This window comes from Notamacropus eugenii, chromosome 1 (genome assembly GCF_028372415.1).
Source record: "Notamacropus eugenii isolate mMacEug1 chromosome 1, mMacEug1.pri_v2, whole genome shotgun sequence".
NCBI classification, from domain to species: Eukaryota; Metazoa; Chordata; class Mammalia; order Diprotodontia; family Macropodidae; genus Notamacropus; species Notamacropus eugenii.
The window spans coordinates 209295522-209313502 of NC_092872.1; the positions used below are offsets into that span (position 1 = coordinate 209295522).

At 36.3% G+C, this 17981-nt stretch overlaps 1 protein-coding gene across 1 annotated transcript in view; it reads left to right on the top strand.

The window, feature by feature from the left end:
• Nucleotides 1-17981, top strand: part of KIF11 (kinesin family member 11) — a 59254-nt gene that overhangs the window by 11194 nt on the left and 30079 nt on the right. The window contains exons 3-12 of the mRNA XM_072625265.1: nt 3749-3881; nt 4164-4261; nt 4360-4438; nt 7441-7626; nt 7731-7855; nt 8913-9003; nt 9092-9334; nt 11576-11671; nt 14089-14177; nt 17140-17227. Of these exons, the coding sequence (XP_072481366.1) occupies nt 3749-3881; nt 4164-4261; nt 4360-4438; nt 7441-7626; nt 7731-7855; nt 8913-9003; nt 9092-9334; nt 11576-11671; nt 14089-14177; nt 17140-17227 (1228 nt within the window). The remainder of the gene's footprint in view (nt 1-3748; nt 3882-4163; nt 4262-4359; nt 4439-7440; nt 7627-7730; nt 7856-8912; nt 9004-9091; nt 9335-11575; nt 11672-14088; nt 14178-17139; nt 17228-17981) is intronic.

The following is a 17981-nucleotide window of genomic DNA, read 5'->3' on the forward strand; positions in this document are numbered from 1 at the left end:
GGAGTGCTTTTGTGTGAACAAGCAGGCCCTAGTGTCACTAGATAAAAAGATTACATGGAAGGGAGTAAAGTCTGAAAAGGTAAGAGGGTTCTAGTTTGTTAAGGGCTCTGAATGTCAAAAAAAAAATTTTTTTTTAAGGATTTTATATTTGATTCTGGAAATAATGGGAAACCACTAGAGTTTACCGAATAGGGTGATGACATGGTCAGACCTATGCTTTAGGAAAATCATTTTGACTGTAGAATAGAGGATGTACTGAAGTGGAGGGATTTGAGGCAAGGAAATCCTTACTAATGGAAATCATCAGGCTAATAGAGTAGTCCAGTTGTTAGGTGATGAGGGGTGGTGGTAGGGAAGAAATATTATGCAGCTGATATCATCAGGACTTGATTGCTGATAGAATATGGATATGTCAAGGGGTGAGAGAATAGAGCCCAGGTTTTCACCTAGGTTGCTAGCCTGGGTGACTGAGAAGATTGTCATTGTCAGTAATTGGAAAGTTTGGAAGGACAAAGTTTCAGAGTAAAGATAACAAATTCAGTTTTGGTTATATTGAGTTTAAAATGTCTATAGAACCTCTCGTTTGAAATTTCTAATAGACAGTTGGAGATGTGAGCCTGGAGTTCAACAAAGGTTAGGGCTGAATAAGTAATTCTGAGAGACATCAGCATAGAGATGGTGAGGAAGCCATGGGAGCTGATGATATCATGAAATGAATAGAACAGAAAAAGAAAAGAGGACCCAGGATAGAGCCCCTAGAGGATGCCTACCTTTATTGAATGTGACCTGGAAGAAAATCTTAACAAAGAAGATTGAGAAGGAGCAGGGAGGCAGGTGGGAGGAGAATCAAGATAGAGGAAACCTAGAAAGAAGAGGGTGCTTGGTGATTAACAGGGTCAAATATTACAGAAAGGCCAAGAGGGATGAGGTTTGAGAAAAGGGCACTGGGCAAATTAAAACAACCAACTCATGCCCATCATATTGGCTAAGATAGCAAAAATGGAATATGACATAGTGAAGGGAAATATGTGAAAATAGGTACATTGGTACAAGGTATATTGATGCACTCTTGATAGAACTGAGAACAAGTCAAAACCGTTCTGGAAAATAGTTTGGAGTTACACTCCAAAAAGTTACTAAACTTGACCCAGCAATATAGTTACTAGGTCTGTATTCCCAAAGAGATCTGATAAGAAGAAGCTCTTTTTGTGCTGATAAAGAATTGGAAATTGAGAAAGATGAGCATCAGTTGGGGAATGACTAAACAAATAACAGTATATGAATGTGATGGAATATTATTGTGCAGAAAGAAAAGATGAGCAGGATGGTTTCAGAAAAAAGAAGAAACTCCTGTGAACTGATGTGAGCGGAAGTGAGCAGAACCGGAACAATGTATGCTGCATTGTGAAAATAATCAACTCTAAAATACTTAGTAACTGTTTCACACACGGCGCTCCAAAGAATCCATGATGAAGCATGCTTTCTCCCTCCGGACAGCACGTGGAGGGACTCAGTGCAAATTGAAGCAGATTTTCTTTCCTCCCTCCTTTCATTCTTTCCATCCTTTCCATCTGTGACAAGACTAATTTGTTTTGTTTTGCTTGATTATGCATATTTGCATTGGGTTTTGTTTTTGTGTGTTTTTGCTTTTGCGGTGAATGGGGGAAGGGAAAGAATTTGGAACTGAAAATAAAATACTTTAAATTTTTTTTAAATGGACATAAGATTTGGTAGTTAAGTTATCATAAACTAACTTTGGAGAGAGCAGTTTCATTGAGATTGGAAGCTAAACTACAGAGATAAAAGAGTGAGAGGAAAGGAAGTGGAGGCACCTGTTGTAGAGGGACTTCTTAAGTTTAGCAGTCCTTGTTACTGGGGATGGTCTTGGGAAGAACATATTTAGAAATGAAAGTGATTTTAAAACAAAAGATCAAAAATGATTTTTTAAAGTAGAGTATCTGAAGTGGTAAAGCTTAGCAGTCTAAGGCTAGTGAGAAAGGAAAGCTAAGAACAATAAAGCCATAGGTGTTTTGTTTTGTGGTTTTTTAAATAGCAATACTTTCAAAGCTCAGAGAAAGGACAGAACCCTGCTTGAGGGCTAGATAGGATGATGATAATGGATGATGGGGAGGGGGAGGAGTCAGAGTTATCCAACTTGTATTTTGTTTTGTCTCCTCTAACCTGGGGTTTGATCTTTGGACTGGAAAGGACAGAACTGATATAACTAATAGGGAATTGATAATGAGTGGGATAGACTTAGTGAAGACTCCTCAGATTGTAATTTTTCTCCCAGGGGTGAGGTAAGGCCTAGAGGCTCAAGGTTACAATATTTTTAGAATAGAATAGTTCCATATAAGGATATAAAACTGTGTAGTGTATTAGGGTCTCAATGATTGGACAAAACTTACATAAATCCTCGATGTCTTCATTTCAAAAGGGATTGGTTAGATTTCGTGTCTAGAATGTAAGACCATATTCTCAGCTAATGAGGATAATGGTCAGTGGGGGGAGGAGGGACTTGCGTTAGGGTCTATATAAATCATTGTCCTGTTCTTTGTCTTCGGCTTTCCTACTCCTACAGGGGAGCCCCGCTTCTCGAGAATCGAATAAATCACTTTTCTGTCATCACTTTGAGAGACCTCTGAGTAATTGATTTATGTAGGGACCTGAGCCATCCCACACAATAACAATGAAGGAGATTTTAAGTGAACACTTTACTGCCTTTTTAGGGTTTAGATAGGGTGTGCCAAAAGTCTTAATGCTGTCTTAAGCTACCAACCTTTAAAAGCATTTATTAAGAACTTCTGGAGATGTAAAGAAAAGGCAAAACCCGTTTTAGTTACTTAGATTTTAAATGTGAAGAAAACATGTATCTTATAGGTGCTGATGAGATACATGTAAAGTAAATAGAAGGTAACCTTGGAGGGGAAGGCTCTGTGTGTGTGTGTGTGTGTGTGTGTGTTTGTCCTTCATTGCCAAAGAAGACCATGCCATCAGAGAAATAATGACATGACTTGCACTTGACTTTGTTTTGAGGGAGGGAGGGCTGTGCAGGTCACCAGCCTCACTTCTCCCCCAGAGCCATCTGAATCCAGTGACCAGATTTTCATCAGGATGACTGGAGATGACCCAGGATGAGGCAATTGGAGTTAAGTGAGGGAGAATTGTGAAAGGTCACCAACCTCACTTTCTCCTCCAGAGCCATCTGGGTCCCATGACCTGATAGTCATCAGGATGACTGGAGATGGCCCAGAAAGCAATGTGGGGGGAAGTTTTTAAGCAAAGGCTAGATGTCTGCTTAGCTTTATTTCTTATCGTGAAATGTCCCAACTCTGAAATCTTATCTGATTCTCAATAAGCACTCTAATGCTTAGGTTTTTCAAACCCAAACCAGGCCAAATATGAATTTCAAGATCAGTGAAACTGGAGGTTTGAAAGGTGAAGGTTGTTAAGAATGTGGTAAAATAATAATCGTATCTGCCACCAGTGGGTATTTTGAAAGGTGAAAAGATTTGTCTGCAGTTGGTAAAAGGTGGTTTTTGACAAGCCTCCTGGAACATTTAAAAGATTGAGAGTGAGGGTAAAGGAGCTCTAATGAGCCTCTCCGACCTTGAACCACAAGAAAATAATTAAAACTGGCATCTACGCATTGACATTTTGCCATCATAATTACTTAAAAAGAAGTAATGGATAGATCTGACACCTATGATTTGTCAACCTCTGAATTAATTTTGTTGTATCTCTTTAGGCCATTTAATTTGTCAGAGCGAAAAGCAAATGCCCATTCTGTGGTGGATTGTGATTCTTTTAGAAAAGAAATCAGTGTACGTACTGGAGGAGTGACTGACAAGAGTACAAGAAAAACCTACACGTTTGATATGGTATTTATTTTTCTTTTTATGCAATGTTTTTTCTCAGTTATGTAATCAAGATTTTCACTAGTGCAGTCAGTTAATTGATTAGACCTATTAAACTTTTAAACAATTGATTAATCCCTTATTATCCTGAAGAATTTATGTCACTCTCCAAATTCCTAGCTGTAAGAGTGATTTGCCATTGGAACAATTAAATTGCTAATGTATTGTTATTATTTGAGGTTGCTACTAATAATTTGAAGTACAGTTAAGTAGGTTTTTGTCTTTACTGGATTTTTTTATTCCTAGGTTTTTGGAGGATCCACAAAACAAATTGATGTTTACCGAAGCGTTGTGTGTCCAATTTTAGATGAAGTTATCATGGGATACAATTGCACTGTTTTTGCGTAAGTAGAGTATTTACTTGGGTCTCACACAATAATTAAAATACATATTTAAATAAATAAATAAATAATTTAAATATGCTTAATGTTCATATTGACAGATATGGCCAGACTGGCACTGGGAAGACTTTTACCATGGAAGGAGAAAGGTCACCCAATGGAGAATATACCTGGGAAGAGGTACTGATCATTCATAGCAGCGGTTTTAAAATGTTTACCTCTAATGTTCAGCTGAGCTTGTGACTAAGCTATTAAGGGTTTAACACAGAAATAAGGTCTTGTCATAGGAGCTCTCATCTTAACTCCTGTAATAGTGAACTGGATTTCTGAACATTTCAAGAAAAAAAACCAGGGAGGTTATTTGTGCTCATAATTTCCAGCTCAGTATCTTTGATATGGGCAGCAGCAGTAGCCCCTCTCTTCTGGCAGAACTTGGGGAGCATGCCCCTTCTTTCTGAGTTTCTGCTTTTAGTAGCCTTTCCCCCTGCCTGCCATTCTCTTTCAACTGCTCATATGTCGTCTCTTAGTTCCCAAAGTTCCCTATCCTTGTTGTCATCCTTGGTTGTGGAAGTCCTGTGTGCTCTTTGTTTTTCAACTGAGCACCTGCACTGTACAGACCTCAGTCCTCTGGATGGTTGGGGGTAAGAGGAATAGAAACCTGAATCCTTTCCTTGGGCTGAGCTTTTTATTCCTCTTAGTTTTGGATCAGGATCTGGATCTCTCATTTGTTCCTCCCCCTAGATCCTGTGTGCCAGTAGCATAGGCTGTACAGAAACCCAGGTCTTCCTGACTCCAAGGCCAATCTACACCATGCATTAGAGCACTATGTGTCTATTTTAAATGTTTTTTTAAATTAAAATGTTAAATACATAATATATCAACTATGATAAATCACCTTTTGTGTTCTAGCTTGAGGACCTAATTGCCATCTAAAACATTGTTTTTATTGGTAAACACATTCTAGTTTCCAAATACACAAAATTTAGGACAAAAACAAACTTAACAACTGCTGCTGGATTTATGGTGCCATCAACCATCAACCTTATGTGGCACAGTTATTTACCTCAGAGTGAACAGAGCAGAAAATGGCAATCAAAATCCTTAAACTCTGTTTCTTAGGAGCAGTTCTTAGAGCTACAGTTAATTTAGCATTGTCTGACCAATTTAATAGATTTAGTTTTCTCTTTTCTGTTAACCTTTAATTTTTCTTAGCTGCTAGAGGTGAGGAAGGATCTAGAAACTGACATATGACAAGTGCCAATGAAAGCGTCAGCAAAATCACCCCTCGAAGGCCCAGGGCTGCCCCTGCTCTCTCCTGTGTGTTTAGCATAGGCTGACCTTGATCTTCACTTTGTCAGTACTCTTGAACTATTGCTGTATTTCTGCTAAGGGTGATGTATATCCTTAAGAGGTTTCATTACTTTTCAATATGGTAAAGTTTTCAATATATTTTCTTTGGTAAAGTTGGTATGTATTTTTAAAATATTTGCATTAAAAATGATCTAAATAAAAAGATAGGTTTGGGCACTTAAAAGCCTCAGTTATCTAAAAAGTGTACTTGGTTGACTGACCATCTTTTCCCCTCAGTAATTCCAGTTATGTAAAGGTTACTGTACAATTTCATACACAAACAATTTATTGCCAGAAGGAAGTGTAGGCCAAAAATGTAGGTAAATTCATACATGATGAACTATCTAAAGGAAACTAGGACTTTGACAGTGCATGTGTAAACCCTATCCTAAACTTTTGAGGCAAAACATCCCTTGGGACCACTGGGAAACAAAAAGCTGAGCTGTATAGGCGGTTGGTCAAATTAATATCTGTAAAAGTCAAGTTAATTTATCAGATTTGGTCTTGGAATTGGTTAATAAGTGTGAGTGGAATAAGATAGCCTACTGAGTTTGTCTTGGGGATAACTCCAGTGGGGGATAACTCCAAGTTATCTAAGAGCTGGAAACCCAGAAACTTTGAATTTAGTAGTTCCTGAAATATTGTAGAGGAAAAGAGATTTTGAGAACTACTGAATCAAAGCACTCCCACTTCTCTGGTCCAGCCTCATCTTACCCATTGCCTCAAATATAATTAGAATATAGGGGCAGCTAGGAGGTGCAGTGGATAGAGCACCAGTGCAGGATTCAGGAGGACCTGAGTTCAAATCTCACCTCAGACACTTGACACTCACTAGCTGTGTGACCTTGGAGAAGTCACTTAACCCCAACTGCCTCATCCTGGTTCATCTCCAGTCATCCTGATGAATATCTGGTCACTGGATTCAGATGGCTCTGGGGGAGAAGTGAGGCTGGTGACCTGCACAGCCCTCCCTCACTCAAAACAAAGTCAAGTGCAAGTCATGTCATTATTTCTCTGATGGCATGGTCTTCTTCGGCAACAAAGGATGAACACACACACAATTAGAGTATAAGGAGAGTATTATATATAAAGACACTGCTTTTGAGGCTTAGAAAAGCCTTAAAGACTTTTTAAAATTAGTGTTTTATTTAAATTAATGCCTTTCTCCATTTCCTAGGAATCTACCCTTTTTAATTAGCCATGACTTCTTAGCTTTTTCTAGGCTTAAGGAGAGCACATCAGAAAAGTATCCCTTCAATTAAAGGGAGAAGCTGGAGATTGCTTTGTTTTTCACTTAAGAAAAGATCTAAAGAGTTAACCTCTTTGAAGGCAGGGATTGTTGGGTTTTGGCTTGGTCTCCCAAGCACCCAAGACACTATATTGTATATTATAGACACATATTGCTTGCTGTATTGACCAGATGACCTCTCCAGAACTTGTTTAGTGACCCCAATATTAACCTTATCTGGAGAAATGGGAGGTACTAATCATAAATACCTTAGTTTCCTTCTAAGTGAGGCAATAAATGACATGATATTCTTTACCTGAGAAGCAGCATAGCATACAAGAAAAAGCATTGAACTTGGAGCCACAAAGATGAGTCTAAATCTGGCCTTTTATGCTATGTCCTTCAACCTTTCTGGACCTCGGTTTCCTCACATGTAAAACAGACATGAAAGGACTTGTCCATATTTCACAGAGTTGTTGTGAGAAGTGTGTGAAAATTTTAAATGCTTTGCAAACCTGAAAACACTATTTGAATGTTAACTATGATTATTTTTTTGACTTCACCATTGATCATTAGGCTAATTTGCCCAACATTATAATTTCAGGATCCCTTAGCTGGCATAATTCCACGTACACTCCATCAGATATTTGAGAAACTTACTGACAATGGGACAGAATTCTCAGTAAAAGTGTCATTGCTCGAAATCTATAATGAAGAACTCTTTGATCTACTTAATCCTTCTACTGATGCTTCTGAGAGACTACAGATGTTTGATGATCCTCGTAACAAGGTGACCTCTTGTCTTCAGACTGAGACTTCTCTAAAACTTCCTGTGATTGTTCAACTAATTTGTTATATTTACTGTTTTGGTCTTTGATTTTCATATTTGGTCAGAGAGGAGTAATCATCAAGGGTCTGGAAGAAGTTACAGTACACAACAAGGATGAAGTCTATCAAATTTTGGAGAGGGGGGCGGCGAAAAGGACAACAGCAGCAACTTTAATGAATGCATATTCTAGGTAAGAATTCTCTGGTTAAGGAAGATCAGAAGCAGCATGGTGAAGGCACAAGCAGATTTTAAAAAATGTCGGTATTTGACAAGATAGTCACAAAAGTGCCCTGTTTGTGTCCCCTTCTGAATCTGTTTCTTCTGTGTGTTTTTAATATTTTTTTGACTTTTCCCTTTATTTTCTGCATCTCTTTCACCATCTTCTGTCCCTCCACCCCAATAGAAGCCTTCTCCAGTAACAGGCAAGCAAAAATATGAGCACGTTGCCCATGTCTAAAAATGTGTGTCCTCAGTTTTCTCCTCGCTCCCCTGTACCAGGACCCCTACCTCTCACCTTGCCAGTTCCCCAAGCTCCCTGAGTCCCAAGCCATGCTTCACAAGCTAGTTGTGTCTGCTATTCTAGCTGTGCTGCCATCTTGTGGTCTTCCTTTGAATTGCACTTGTTAGTAGGGAAAGGTTTCAGCCATTTTTGTGAGTCGAGCCTACTCTGTAACTCATTCAGAAACAAGTCTTGATCTCCTTAGTTTGTGCTTCAGTCTCCTGATCTGTGTAGTCGATATGCTAATTTGGATTGTTTGGGTAAAATAGCTTAAGGGAGGAAGGACTGGTTGAATCAGTTAATCTTGTGTCTGCTTTCCTGCTGGCATGAACATCATTGCTTCTCTCTAAATGAGATTTGATGAACTTAGTAGACATGTTGTTCTGGGGGAAATGAAGTTAAATCTGGACATCCTTTCTATTTCTGATATCTAAGACCAAAGTCTTGAATAGTTCCCAAGCACCTTAGCTTTCAGATACAATTCTGCTAAATTTAAAGTAGTTATCAGTGCCAGAGTTTTGAAGGAACTAGCAGTCAAGGTGGTAGCTGAAGAACAAGATTAAAAATATGCTTTCGCAATTAAGAGCAACTAGAAAATCGTCACTGAATAATGCTTTGACACAACCTCCACATTAAGATCAATGTAGTTCATATGATCTAGGTTTATATTTTCATAATTCAAATCATAATTACCTTCCCATCTTGTAAACATCTTAGTTAAAAGTATCATAATGTTTTATTTTTTAAGCCGATCCCATTCTGTATTTGCTGTTACGATACATATGAAAGAAACTACGGTTGATGGAGAAGAGCTTGTTAAAATTGGAAAGCTGAATTTGGTAAGTATCTCCTTTTGAACATGGCATTCTGAGTTCAAACCTCATAGACTATCTGATTGAATTCATTATGATTATTTATCTTTTTCAGGTTGATCTTGCAGGAAGTGAAAATATTGGTCGTTCTGGGGCAGTTGACAGAAGAGCTCGGGAAGCTGGGAATATTAATCAGTCTCTTTTAACTCTGGGAAGGGTTATTACTGCCCTTGTTGAAAGAGCACCACATATTCCTTATCGAGAATCCAAACTAACCAGGATCCTACAAGATTCTCTTGGGGGACGTACAAAAACATCTATAATTGCCACAGTTTCCCCTGCATCAGTAAATTTAGAGGTAAAAACAAATAAGCAACACTTTGAAGGATTTTGGAAAATATTGTATCTGTAATATTTTTTCAGATTATGGGAAAATATTGCTCTCCATTTAACTAGCCTGTTTATTTTCACCTACCTATAGAAAAATTGGGTATTACCTAGGCCTAAAGTAGCAGCCCACTACCACTTGGATGGTTTGTGTTTGCATATATGTGCACAGATAGAAGAATGTAAAGATTTTATAAATGATTCTATAAAATGTAACCTCTTTGAGAAGAAGAATTGTTCCATTTTTTGTATTTCTAGCACCTGGTATCTAGGAGTACTTGATTACTGATCTAATTGTTCATTGATCTTAATCTAATATCTTTATGTTATCCATGAGGATACTGAGGTTCGGAGAGGTTTTAATGGCTCACTCAAGGACACATAATGACAGTGACAAGACCAGAATATGTGACAGGTTTTCAGACTTCCAGCTGTTGAGGTTTAAAGGTGCTGGGACCCCGAAATATCAACATGGAGGTCCTGCCTGAATGTATTTGACCCAAGCTTTCTTTCAGCAAAAGACAAGGTTTATTAGAACACTGATGGGCATGATTTTCTTTTTCAAACAAGCTTGAATTGTTTTTAATCAGTGACTGGGATAAAGATATACCCTATATCCTTATCAAAGTCACATGGGACACAAAGATAGCGGAGCTACAAAATTCATCAGGTGACTGAACTGAGATTAAGAAAATACATTCCATAGTGCTAAGACGAGGGAGGCACAACATAAGAGATCAACATAAGTTCCATCAGACCATGGTTTGGGAAGGTGGGCTAAGCAGCCAGTGTGATCTTGTACTCTGCTCAACAGCCCCATGATCTGTAACATCAAGAGACTAGAATAGATGGGTCTAAGGTCATTTCTCAGTCTCAGTGATTTAGTAATCTCTCTAATGATTTAGTGATCAGCAATTTATTCCTGTTTGAATGAAAACATTCCCACATTCATTCTATCCAAAGTATTCCTCTGCAGACAAATAAAGGGTATCTTGTGGCTGATGTTTGTTTCATTGTGAAAATTTCTCTCCAGTATCTCACATATAGGAATCTACCCTCTTTCTCAAGGCTTTCCAACATTCATGCCATTTATAGGGGTTTTCTCCAGTATGAATTTTCTGATGCACACTAAAGTGTTCCTTCTATTTGAAAGTTTTCCCCTACTTGTTTGCTTTGTAGGATTTCTCTCCAGATTGAATTTTCTGATGCATATTAAGGTTTCCCTCCTCAGCTACTGCTCTTTATAACATACCTTGATACCTCAAACTTATGGGAATTTTTTTAGCCTCAAACTACCAAACACTTTTCTGCTGTTTCCACTTAATGTATGTGTTTAGGGAATTGTTTTGGTTATAATTACAATGAGTTAAATGGGGAGGGGGAGAATTAAGATTATGCAAGTGACCATATGACTTTGAGTGTTGCTGATCCCAAAAGAAAAGCGTCTGGTGACAGGGAAAAGAGAAGCAATAGTTTACACCTTTGTTATCACCATTATTTTGTTTTGGAGAACAAAACAAGGCCTATAGAATATTTCCTAGTCATCTCTTCCTCTTGGAAAACAAGGAATAAGTCCATTCTGTAGGTTCTGTTCAGTCATTTTTCAGTTGTGTCTGGCTCTTTGTGACCCCATTTGGTGTTTTCTTGGCAAAGATACTGGAGTGGTTTGCCATTTCCTTCTCCAGCTCATTTTACGGATGAGGAAATTGAGGCAAACAGGATTAGGTGATTTGCCCAGGGTCACACAGTGTCTGAGACTGGATTTGAACTCTGGCAGATGAGTCTTCTTTACTCCGGGCCCACCTTGGAATTTGTTCATGTTGGGCATAATATAATTTTTTCAATGTATTTCCATATATCATGTGAGCCTTTTTATGCTGATCACCAAAAGATTTATGGGCACCATATAAAAGTGCCAAATAGTCAGAGTCCATTTAAAGGTCATATCAATGTCACTTGAATTAGAGCATCCAGGACTCTGAGGATTGAAAGTAGAGGAGAGTAAACAAATATTCAGATGATACAGTGCAGGGCTCTGTGTCTCTTTTGTCCCCTTTCTGAAGTAGTGCCTTAAATAATTGGGTTTATATTAAAAGTCTCCTTATAAGTTATATGTGAGTATAAGCCATAGTATGTTTCATGTAATAATTGGTAATAAAGCATGATACTGTACAAATAATAAAAGTAAACTAATTTGTTTTTTGCACAACAGGAAACATTGAGTACCTTGGAATATGCTCATAGAGCAAAGAATATAATGAATAAACCTGAAGTCAACCAAAAGCTCACCAAAAGAGCTCTCATCAAGGTAATTATGATTTCTCAGCTAAGTAGTGGTCTTTAGTTAGCAGTTGTCAGAAAAAGGTATCTGAGAATAAATACCTTATTGTTCCTTCAGTTTTTTTACTAGAATATGGTAAAGTCTTTAACCCCAAGTTGACATCATTAAGTAACCTGTATGAGTTTATTTTATAAATAAGTACCTTTCATTGCTACATGTCATCATTGTTTCCTTTTTAAAAATCTTTTTCATTGAATAAAAATGTAGTTTTCTCTTTTCTACCTCCACAACTCCATGGAATAAGAAAAAAGGAAATTCTTGTAATAAATATGCATAATCAAACAAAACAAACTTCTATGTCCAATATGTCTCATTTCACATCCTGAGTTCATTATCTCCTGGGTTGTGTGTATAATGCTTTATCATCAAGTCCTCTAGAAGTCATGGTTTGCCATTGCATTGATCAGAGTTTAGAAGTCTTTGAAAGTAGTTTGTCTTTACACTATTGTTATTGTGTAAATTGTTTTCTTTGTTCTAGTAACCTCATCTACATTAGTTCATACAAGTCTTGCCATGTTTCTCTTAAACTGTCCCATGCATTATTTCTTATGGTACAGAGTATTCTATTCCATTCCATTCACATACCATAATTTGTCCAACCATTCACCAGTTGGTAGGTACCTTATAAGTTTCCAGTTCAATATTATCACAAAAAGAGCTTCCACATTATTTCTTAAGACGTAATAATAACCAATTTGCTAGTCTTAATGTAAATTATATGAAACAAAAATATAAAGAATCCTACTGAGTCCATTACGGGATAATCAACACATTCCCCTAAGCTTATACTTAAACTACTTTGTTGATTTGACAAATTGTTTCAACAGTCGGTGCTCTGTTACGATAATACTATATACATATATAGCACTTTATTGTATTATTTATTCTCAGGTACACTTTGCACTTACTCATTTTGATAGAATCAAAGAACTCTTGAGTTTGGAAGAAATCTTTACAGACACATCTAACCCCAACTCATAGTTCGAGATTGCCTTCTATAGTGCTCCTTTAAAAATTTGTCTTATTTTTATTGATAGGTTTTGTTTTTATGTCATATTCATCTTCAGTTATATCCTTCCCCCTTCTCTGTCCAGCAAGTCATCCCTTGTAATGAAGATTTTAAAAAGAAAGGGGGGGGGGAGGTAAAAGGAGGAATCTGTTGAACAAAATGTGCCATCCAACATTCATGACAGTATCCATCATCATCCATCACCGTGGTTTTCTGCCTCTGTCCTGAAGACAGGGAGGTTCCTCTTCTCATTTCTCCTCTCATGCCTAAACTCAGAAACCTCATCCCAGGTTATCCCTGATTTTAAACTGAGTCTAATTGAAATAGAAGTAGTGGTTCTTTAGCTGGTCAAGCTAACATAGTTATAGGGTCCTAATTTTGGCTGAGGCAGAAGTATTTTTTTCTGTGCATCTGCCAGTAGGCGTTTCACCCAATGATAGCAACTAAGCTTAGGAGAAAGCAGCTTCCAGCTTTATGGCTCCCTAACCCTCCTTTATTTCTTCCTAATACAGATAGGACGCAGCGTTAAATGGACCCAGTATCTCTACAGCATCTTCTCCTCCATAGCTCATAATATTCCTGCTGCAAATGTATTTGTATTCTCAGAATACACAGATTTCTTATCTTATTGTAATAAATTGATAGAGATTTTTTTTCCTCAACTCTTCTAGGATTTATTGAGCCCTCTTTTGAACAGAGATCAGAATTTGTAAATTAATTAGCATCTTCATAGCAGCTCTAAAATTGAACATTTGTGTTCTAGAATAGTGGTTAGTTGGGGATTTTTTTGAATACCGAAGCTCCCATAATAAGGTTCTCCAAGCTGAGGCCTTTTATTTCCTAATCTGCCATCTAGATATCTGGGTTTGCATCTCTTATTGCACACGATGTTTCATGTGCATGGGTTTTTAAGATTTGATAATAACTACACATGCTTTCACTTAGAATATAGAATGAATTAATAAATTATCTAATATTCAAGTCATGGACAAATGCAATACCTGAAGGTAAAACAGTTTGTAGATTTATGACTAAAGATGATTTCATTCAACATAATAATAGAGTTTCATTTTGTATTATGCTATATACAAATAAGAGCTTGATAAACATTTCAAGAAGATGAAAAACACTCATACATTTCTAGAGTTCTATGGAAAATAATTTTGAAAGCTGTTGGTCTGTCATTTTTTCCTTGAATTCTACTTTTTTGAGATTGTATGCTTTACTGGTTGAATAGTGCGATAACAATGAACAACAAAGTTGTAGATGATGATTTTTCTTTACTCGATCTTTGTAGTAACTCACTCTGTGCATTTTGAAAAGGGGAACATAAAATAGATAATAAACTGATACTTTAAAAACATTTTTATTGCAGGAATATACAGAAGAGATAGAGCGATTGAAACGAGATCTAGCTGCAGCCCGAGAGAAAAATGGAGTCTACATTTCTGATGAAAACTTTAAGTGAGTCCTCATCTTCAGAACCAATGAAACCAGAACTATAATGCACTTAAATATAACATTTTCTTGTGTTTGCAACTACAAGCCAGCTTAAATTAAGAGGTTTTTTTATATAGTAAAGGAATTATTAGATTTGTTTGCTTGAGCCCAGGTTACATAATTAGGAGCAAAGGGTAGACATTTCCAGAAAAACTGGTTCCTTTTGGATAAATGGAAAAAACTCACTAAGAGAGGTTTTCAAAAATAAAATGGAATGCTTTCAGGTGATGAGTTCCCCATTACTAGAGGACTTCATTCAGGGGCCAGCTGACAAGTATGTATTGAACTCTCCCCAGAAGTTCTTCCAGTTGTAACCATCTATGCGGCTAAAAAGCAAAATAATTTATGTGCAATTTTAAATAGTAAATAAACAGTGTTGCTTCCAAAGGGGAATTTTTAAAAATTGGATAATAAAGATGAAAGACATTTCAAGTTATCATATGGGACACTGTTGTGCCTCTAGCCAGATATCAGCCTGTCACGAAAACTAGTAATGGCCTAAGATGAGCATTACATGCTTAAGTTGCCAAATGTTAGTAACATGTTAAAGTAATGCACTATAGCAAGGTCATGCTTCAATCCTAATGCAATTTATGCACATTACTGGTGGCTATATTATTGAAATTATATAAGTCTTCTGGCTGTGCTCACTTTATTCTTGCATTAGTATTTTATGCAAGTCTTCTCAGGTTTCTTTAAAACTCTTGTATCATTTGTTATGGCACAATAATATTCCGTGGTATTCATAAGTCATAATTTAACCGTTCCACAATTGCTGGACACTTCCCCCCACCTTGGTTTCTGTTTCTTTGCTACCATATAAAGAAAGAGCTTCTGATAAGCGTATTTGTATGTGAGTCTTTCCTCATTTTTGTCTTTCTTTAATGCATAGGAAAAGCTCATCTTTTTAAGCCTAACTTTCAACCAGTGTCGCTATGTGGTATTGAGATATGAAATGTAGCTGTTTCTGAAGAGTAAAAAGGAGCATCACACAGAGGGCAACAGAGTGCCTAGTGGGTGTGAGCTCACTGCAGCATATTAACTAGTGAGAGACTGTGAAAAATATCAGGAGTAAGAGATCATCAAGAAATAGTGTAATAAGAAGAGAGGATGGGCTGGACAAATAATGAGAGCAGGAGATAGGAGGTTGATGGCTACTTTTCCTAATAATTTTTGTAGTGAAAATTAACCCTTTTAACTCTTGTGATCATCTCCATGTCTTCTGGTCATGAATTGTCCTATCCATGAATCTGTCAAGTAATTTCATTCCATGCTCCACGCTAATTTGCTTTTGATAATTTCCCTTTATGTCTACATCATGTACCCATTTCGACCTTATCATGGTTTATACGTTGTGAGATGTTGGTCTGTGCCCAGTTTCTGCCAGACTTCTTTCCAGTTTTCCCAATAGTTTTTGTAATCAAAATTACCCACTTTTACGTCCTGTGATTTCTATAGCATGCTTGTTTATGAAATAGGTTGATAATGAAAGTATCCCCCGATAACATTTTGGTGACAGGAGAAAGAGAGGCCTACGCAGCACGTAGCATGTACCCTCTGTGGTAAACTTATGATAGGAGCGTTTGGACTAATGTTTCACAAGATTGGCAAGCATGAATGAGTTTCAGTATACTTGAATGGAAGCAATTCTTGAAACAAAATCTAAGATTCGTTTCAGGGCTTCTTAAACCTATGATAGAGGCCTATAAAATACTATTTCATATCTCAAAGTCAGAATTAAAGAACTACTCACAAGTAAACTCAACCAATTTTATATTTATTGAAAATATTCTATAAAAGTATAATTTAAATGAGTGTGGCCTTAGTAGACAATTTTTTTTTCTTTGGCTAGGGTGAATGTTTTGTTTTTTAAAATATTTAAGATGGAAACTGTTGTTTAAACCAACTAGTATGGATTTCTGCATTGACAAAAATTGCTAGTTATGGAAGGATTCTGATATTGAATTCTTACCATAAATAATTCACAGGTGAAATAAAGAACTTACCAACAGAATTAGTTTCCTTATCTGTAAAATAAAAGATTGTATCAGATGAGCTTTAAGATTCCCTTCTAGTTCTAAATTTGTCTAATTACTGTTAGGTAAGTCTTTTGAATAAATAAGAGATGCCACCTTAAAAGCAGCTCTTACACTAGAGCTTTTAAATTTGGAATTCAAAATGTCAAAACAAAACTAAATTTAAAGTACCAGGCAACATTGGCAATATCTTTTTCAGTAAGTCTCTTACATAGATCTTAACTCTAGGGAATTCACTACTTGGAATATATTTTTAAGCTTTGTTATGGTATATTACTTATTTTGAGTATGAATTTGCTATGTAGTTGAGTAATAATTTGCTGTAATAAGTATGATTTTTATTATGTCTATGAATTAAACTTTAATAGGTGGGCATGTTCAGTTTTATAATAAATATTAATGGGAAAATGATTCAGTTTATAGAAGTTAACTTCATAGCTAATGTAAAAGGACAGTTCATAAAGAGAGTTTGGCAGAGTGCATTTCTTTCTTGATTTTTGAGAATAATTTGTGTAGTATAGGTATTAATTGTTCTTTAAAAGTTTGATAGAATTCTCTGGTGAATCTATCAGGACAAGAAAGTTTTTCCCCTCTTTAGTGCTGGTGCCAGCATTTTTATGACCATTTAGGTTCTGTTATTACCATCATTTATATCAGTGCTGTAATATGATTGGAGCCAATGATAAATTGCTAGCTGAGTTAAAAAAAAATTGGGGGTACATTCTTTTCTAGTTATATATATCATATAGGATCTTAATTAAAATTGAGCCTTGATTCTATAGCCCTTTGTAATGCCAATAGCGTTAGGTTAATAGAATGAATTTTATTTATACCTTTCCAAGCTCCCATAAACACTACTTTTAAATTAGATTTATTTTGAACTTTATTAGGGCTCTGAATGGCAAAATACTTTCCCAAGAGGAGCAGATTGTAGAATATACTGAAAAAATCAGCATTTTGGAAGAGGAACTTAATAGGGTAAGTATAAATACATGTAAAACAGTACATTTTTCCAAGAAAAAGTTTGCCAGTATTTTGAAGGAAAAAGTTGTAGATCTAAGTGATAACTGTTTGCTAAATCAGTGTTTTTTTGAGAAAATAAATTGAAAAAAAGAAAATGAGATAATTTTTTAAAAATCAAGTATAGAGACATTTAAACTTTAAAAAAAAATCCTTAAAATGTCATGTTGTGTTGTTATTATTACTTGTTGTTATCATGTCCTGTTTTTTAATGCAAATTTTTGGTCTGGTCTTGTATATTCTACTGTTTTCTATTCTGTGACACAGAGGACTTTTTGATTACTTCGCTATCCTCCATGTTGTTCTCAGGGATGCCTCTTCATTACATTCTGAACTTGGGAAGCGGTTGTAAAATGATCTTTGAAGACCATGCTAATCCTCAGTAGGATAAATATTCAAAAAAATTTTTAATGAAAATCACTGTTTATTTTCTTGAAATATTTTGTAGTGTTCAGAGATAATTATGAGACTCTGAGCTTGAAACTTGGAATCAAGTCTCATGGAAATAGAATATGTTAATCAATATGCAGCAGAAATGGAGCACAGGATGGATTTCCAGGACATTCTAGTGGAAAATTGAAATAGATGTGGGGAAAGGGAAAAGAGTTAAATGAATATTTCCAAGATTTAAATGCTAGAAAAACTATGGTACCATTGTCTTAGAAAAAGGGAAGCCTAGAAGAGCTCTGGTTTGAGGACTTTTATACTTTTT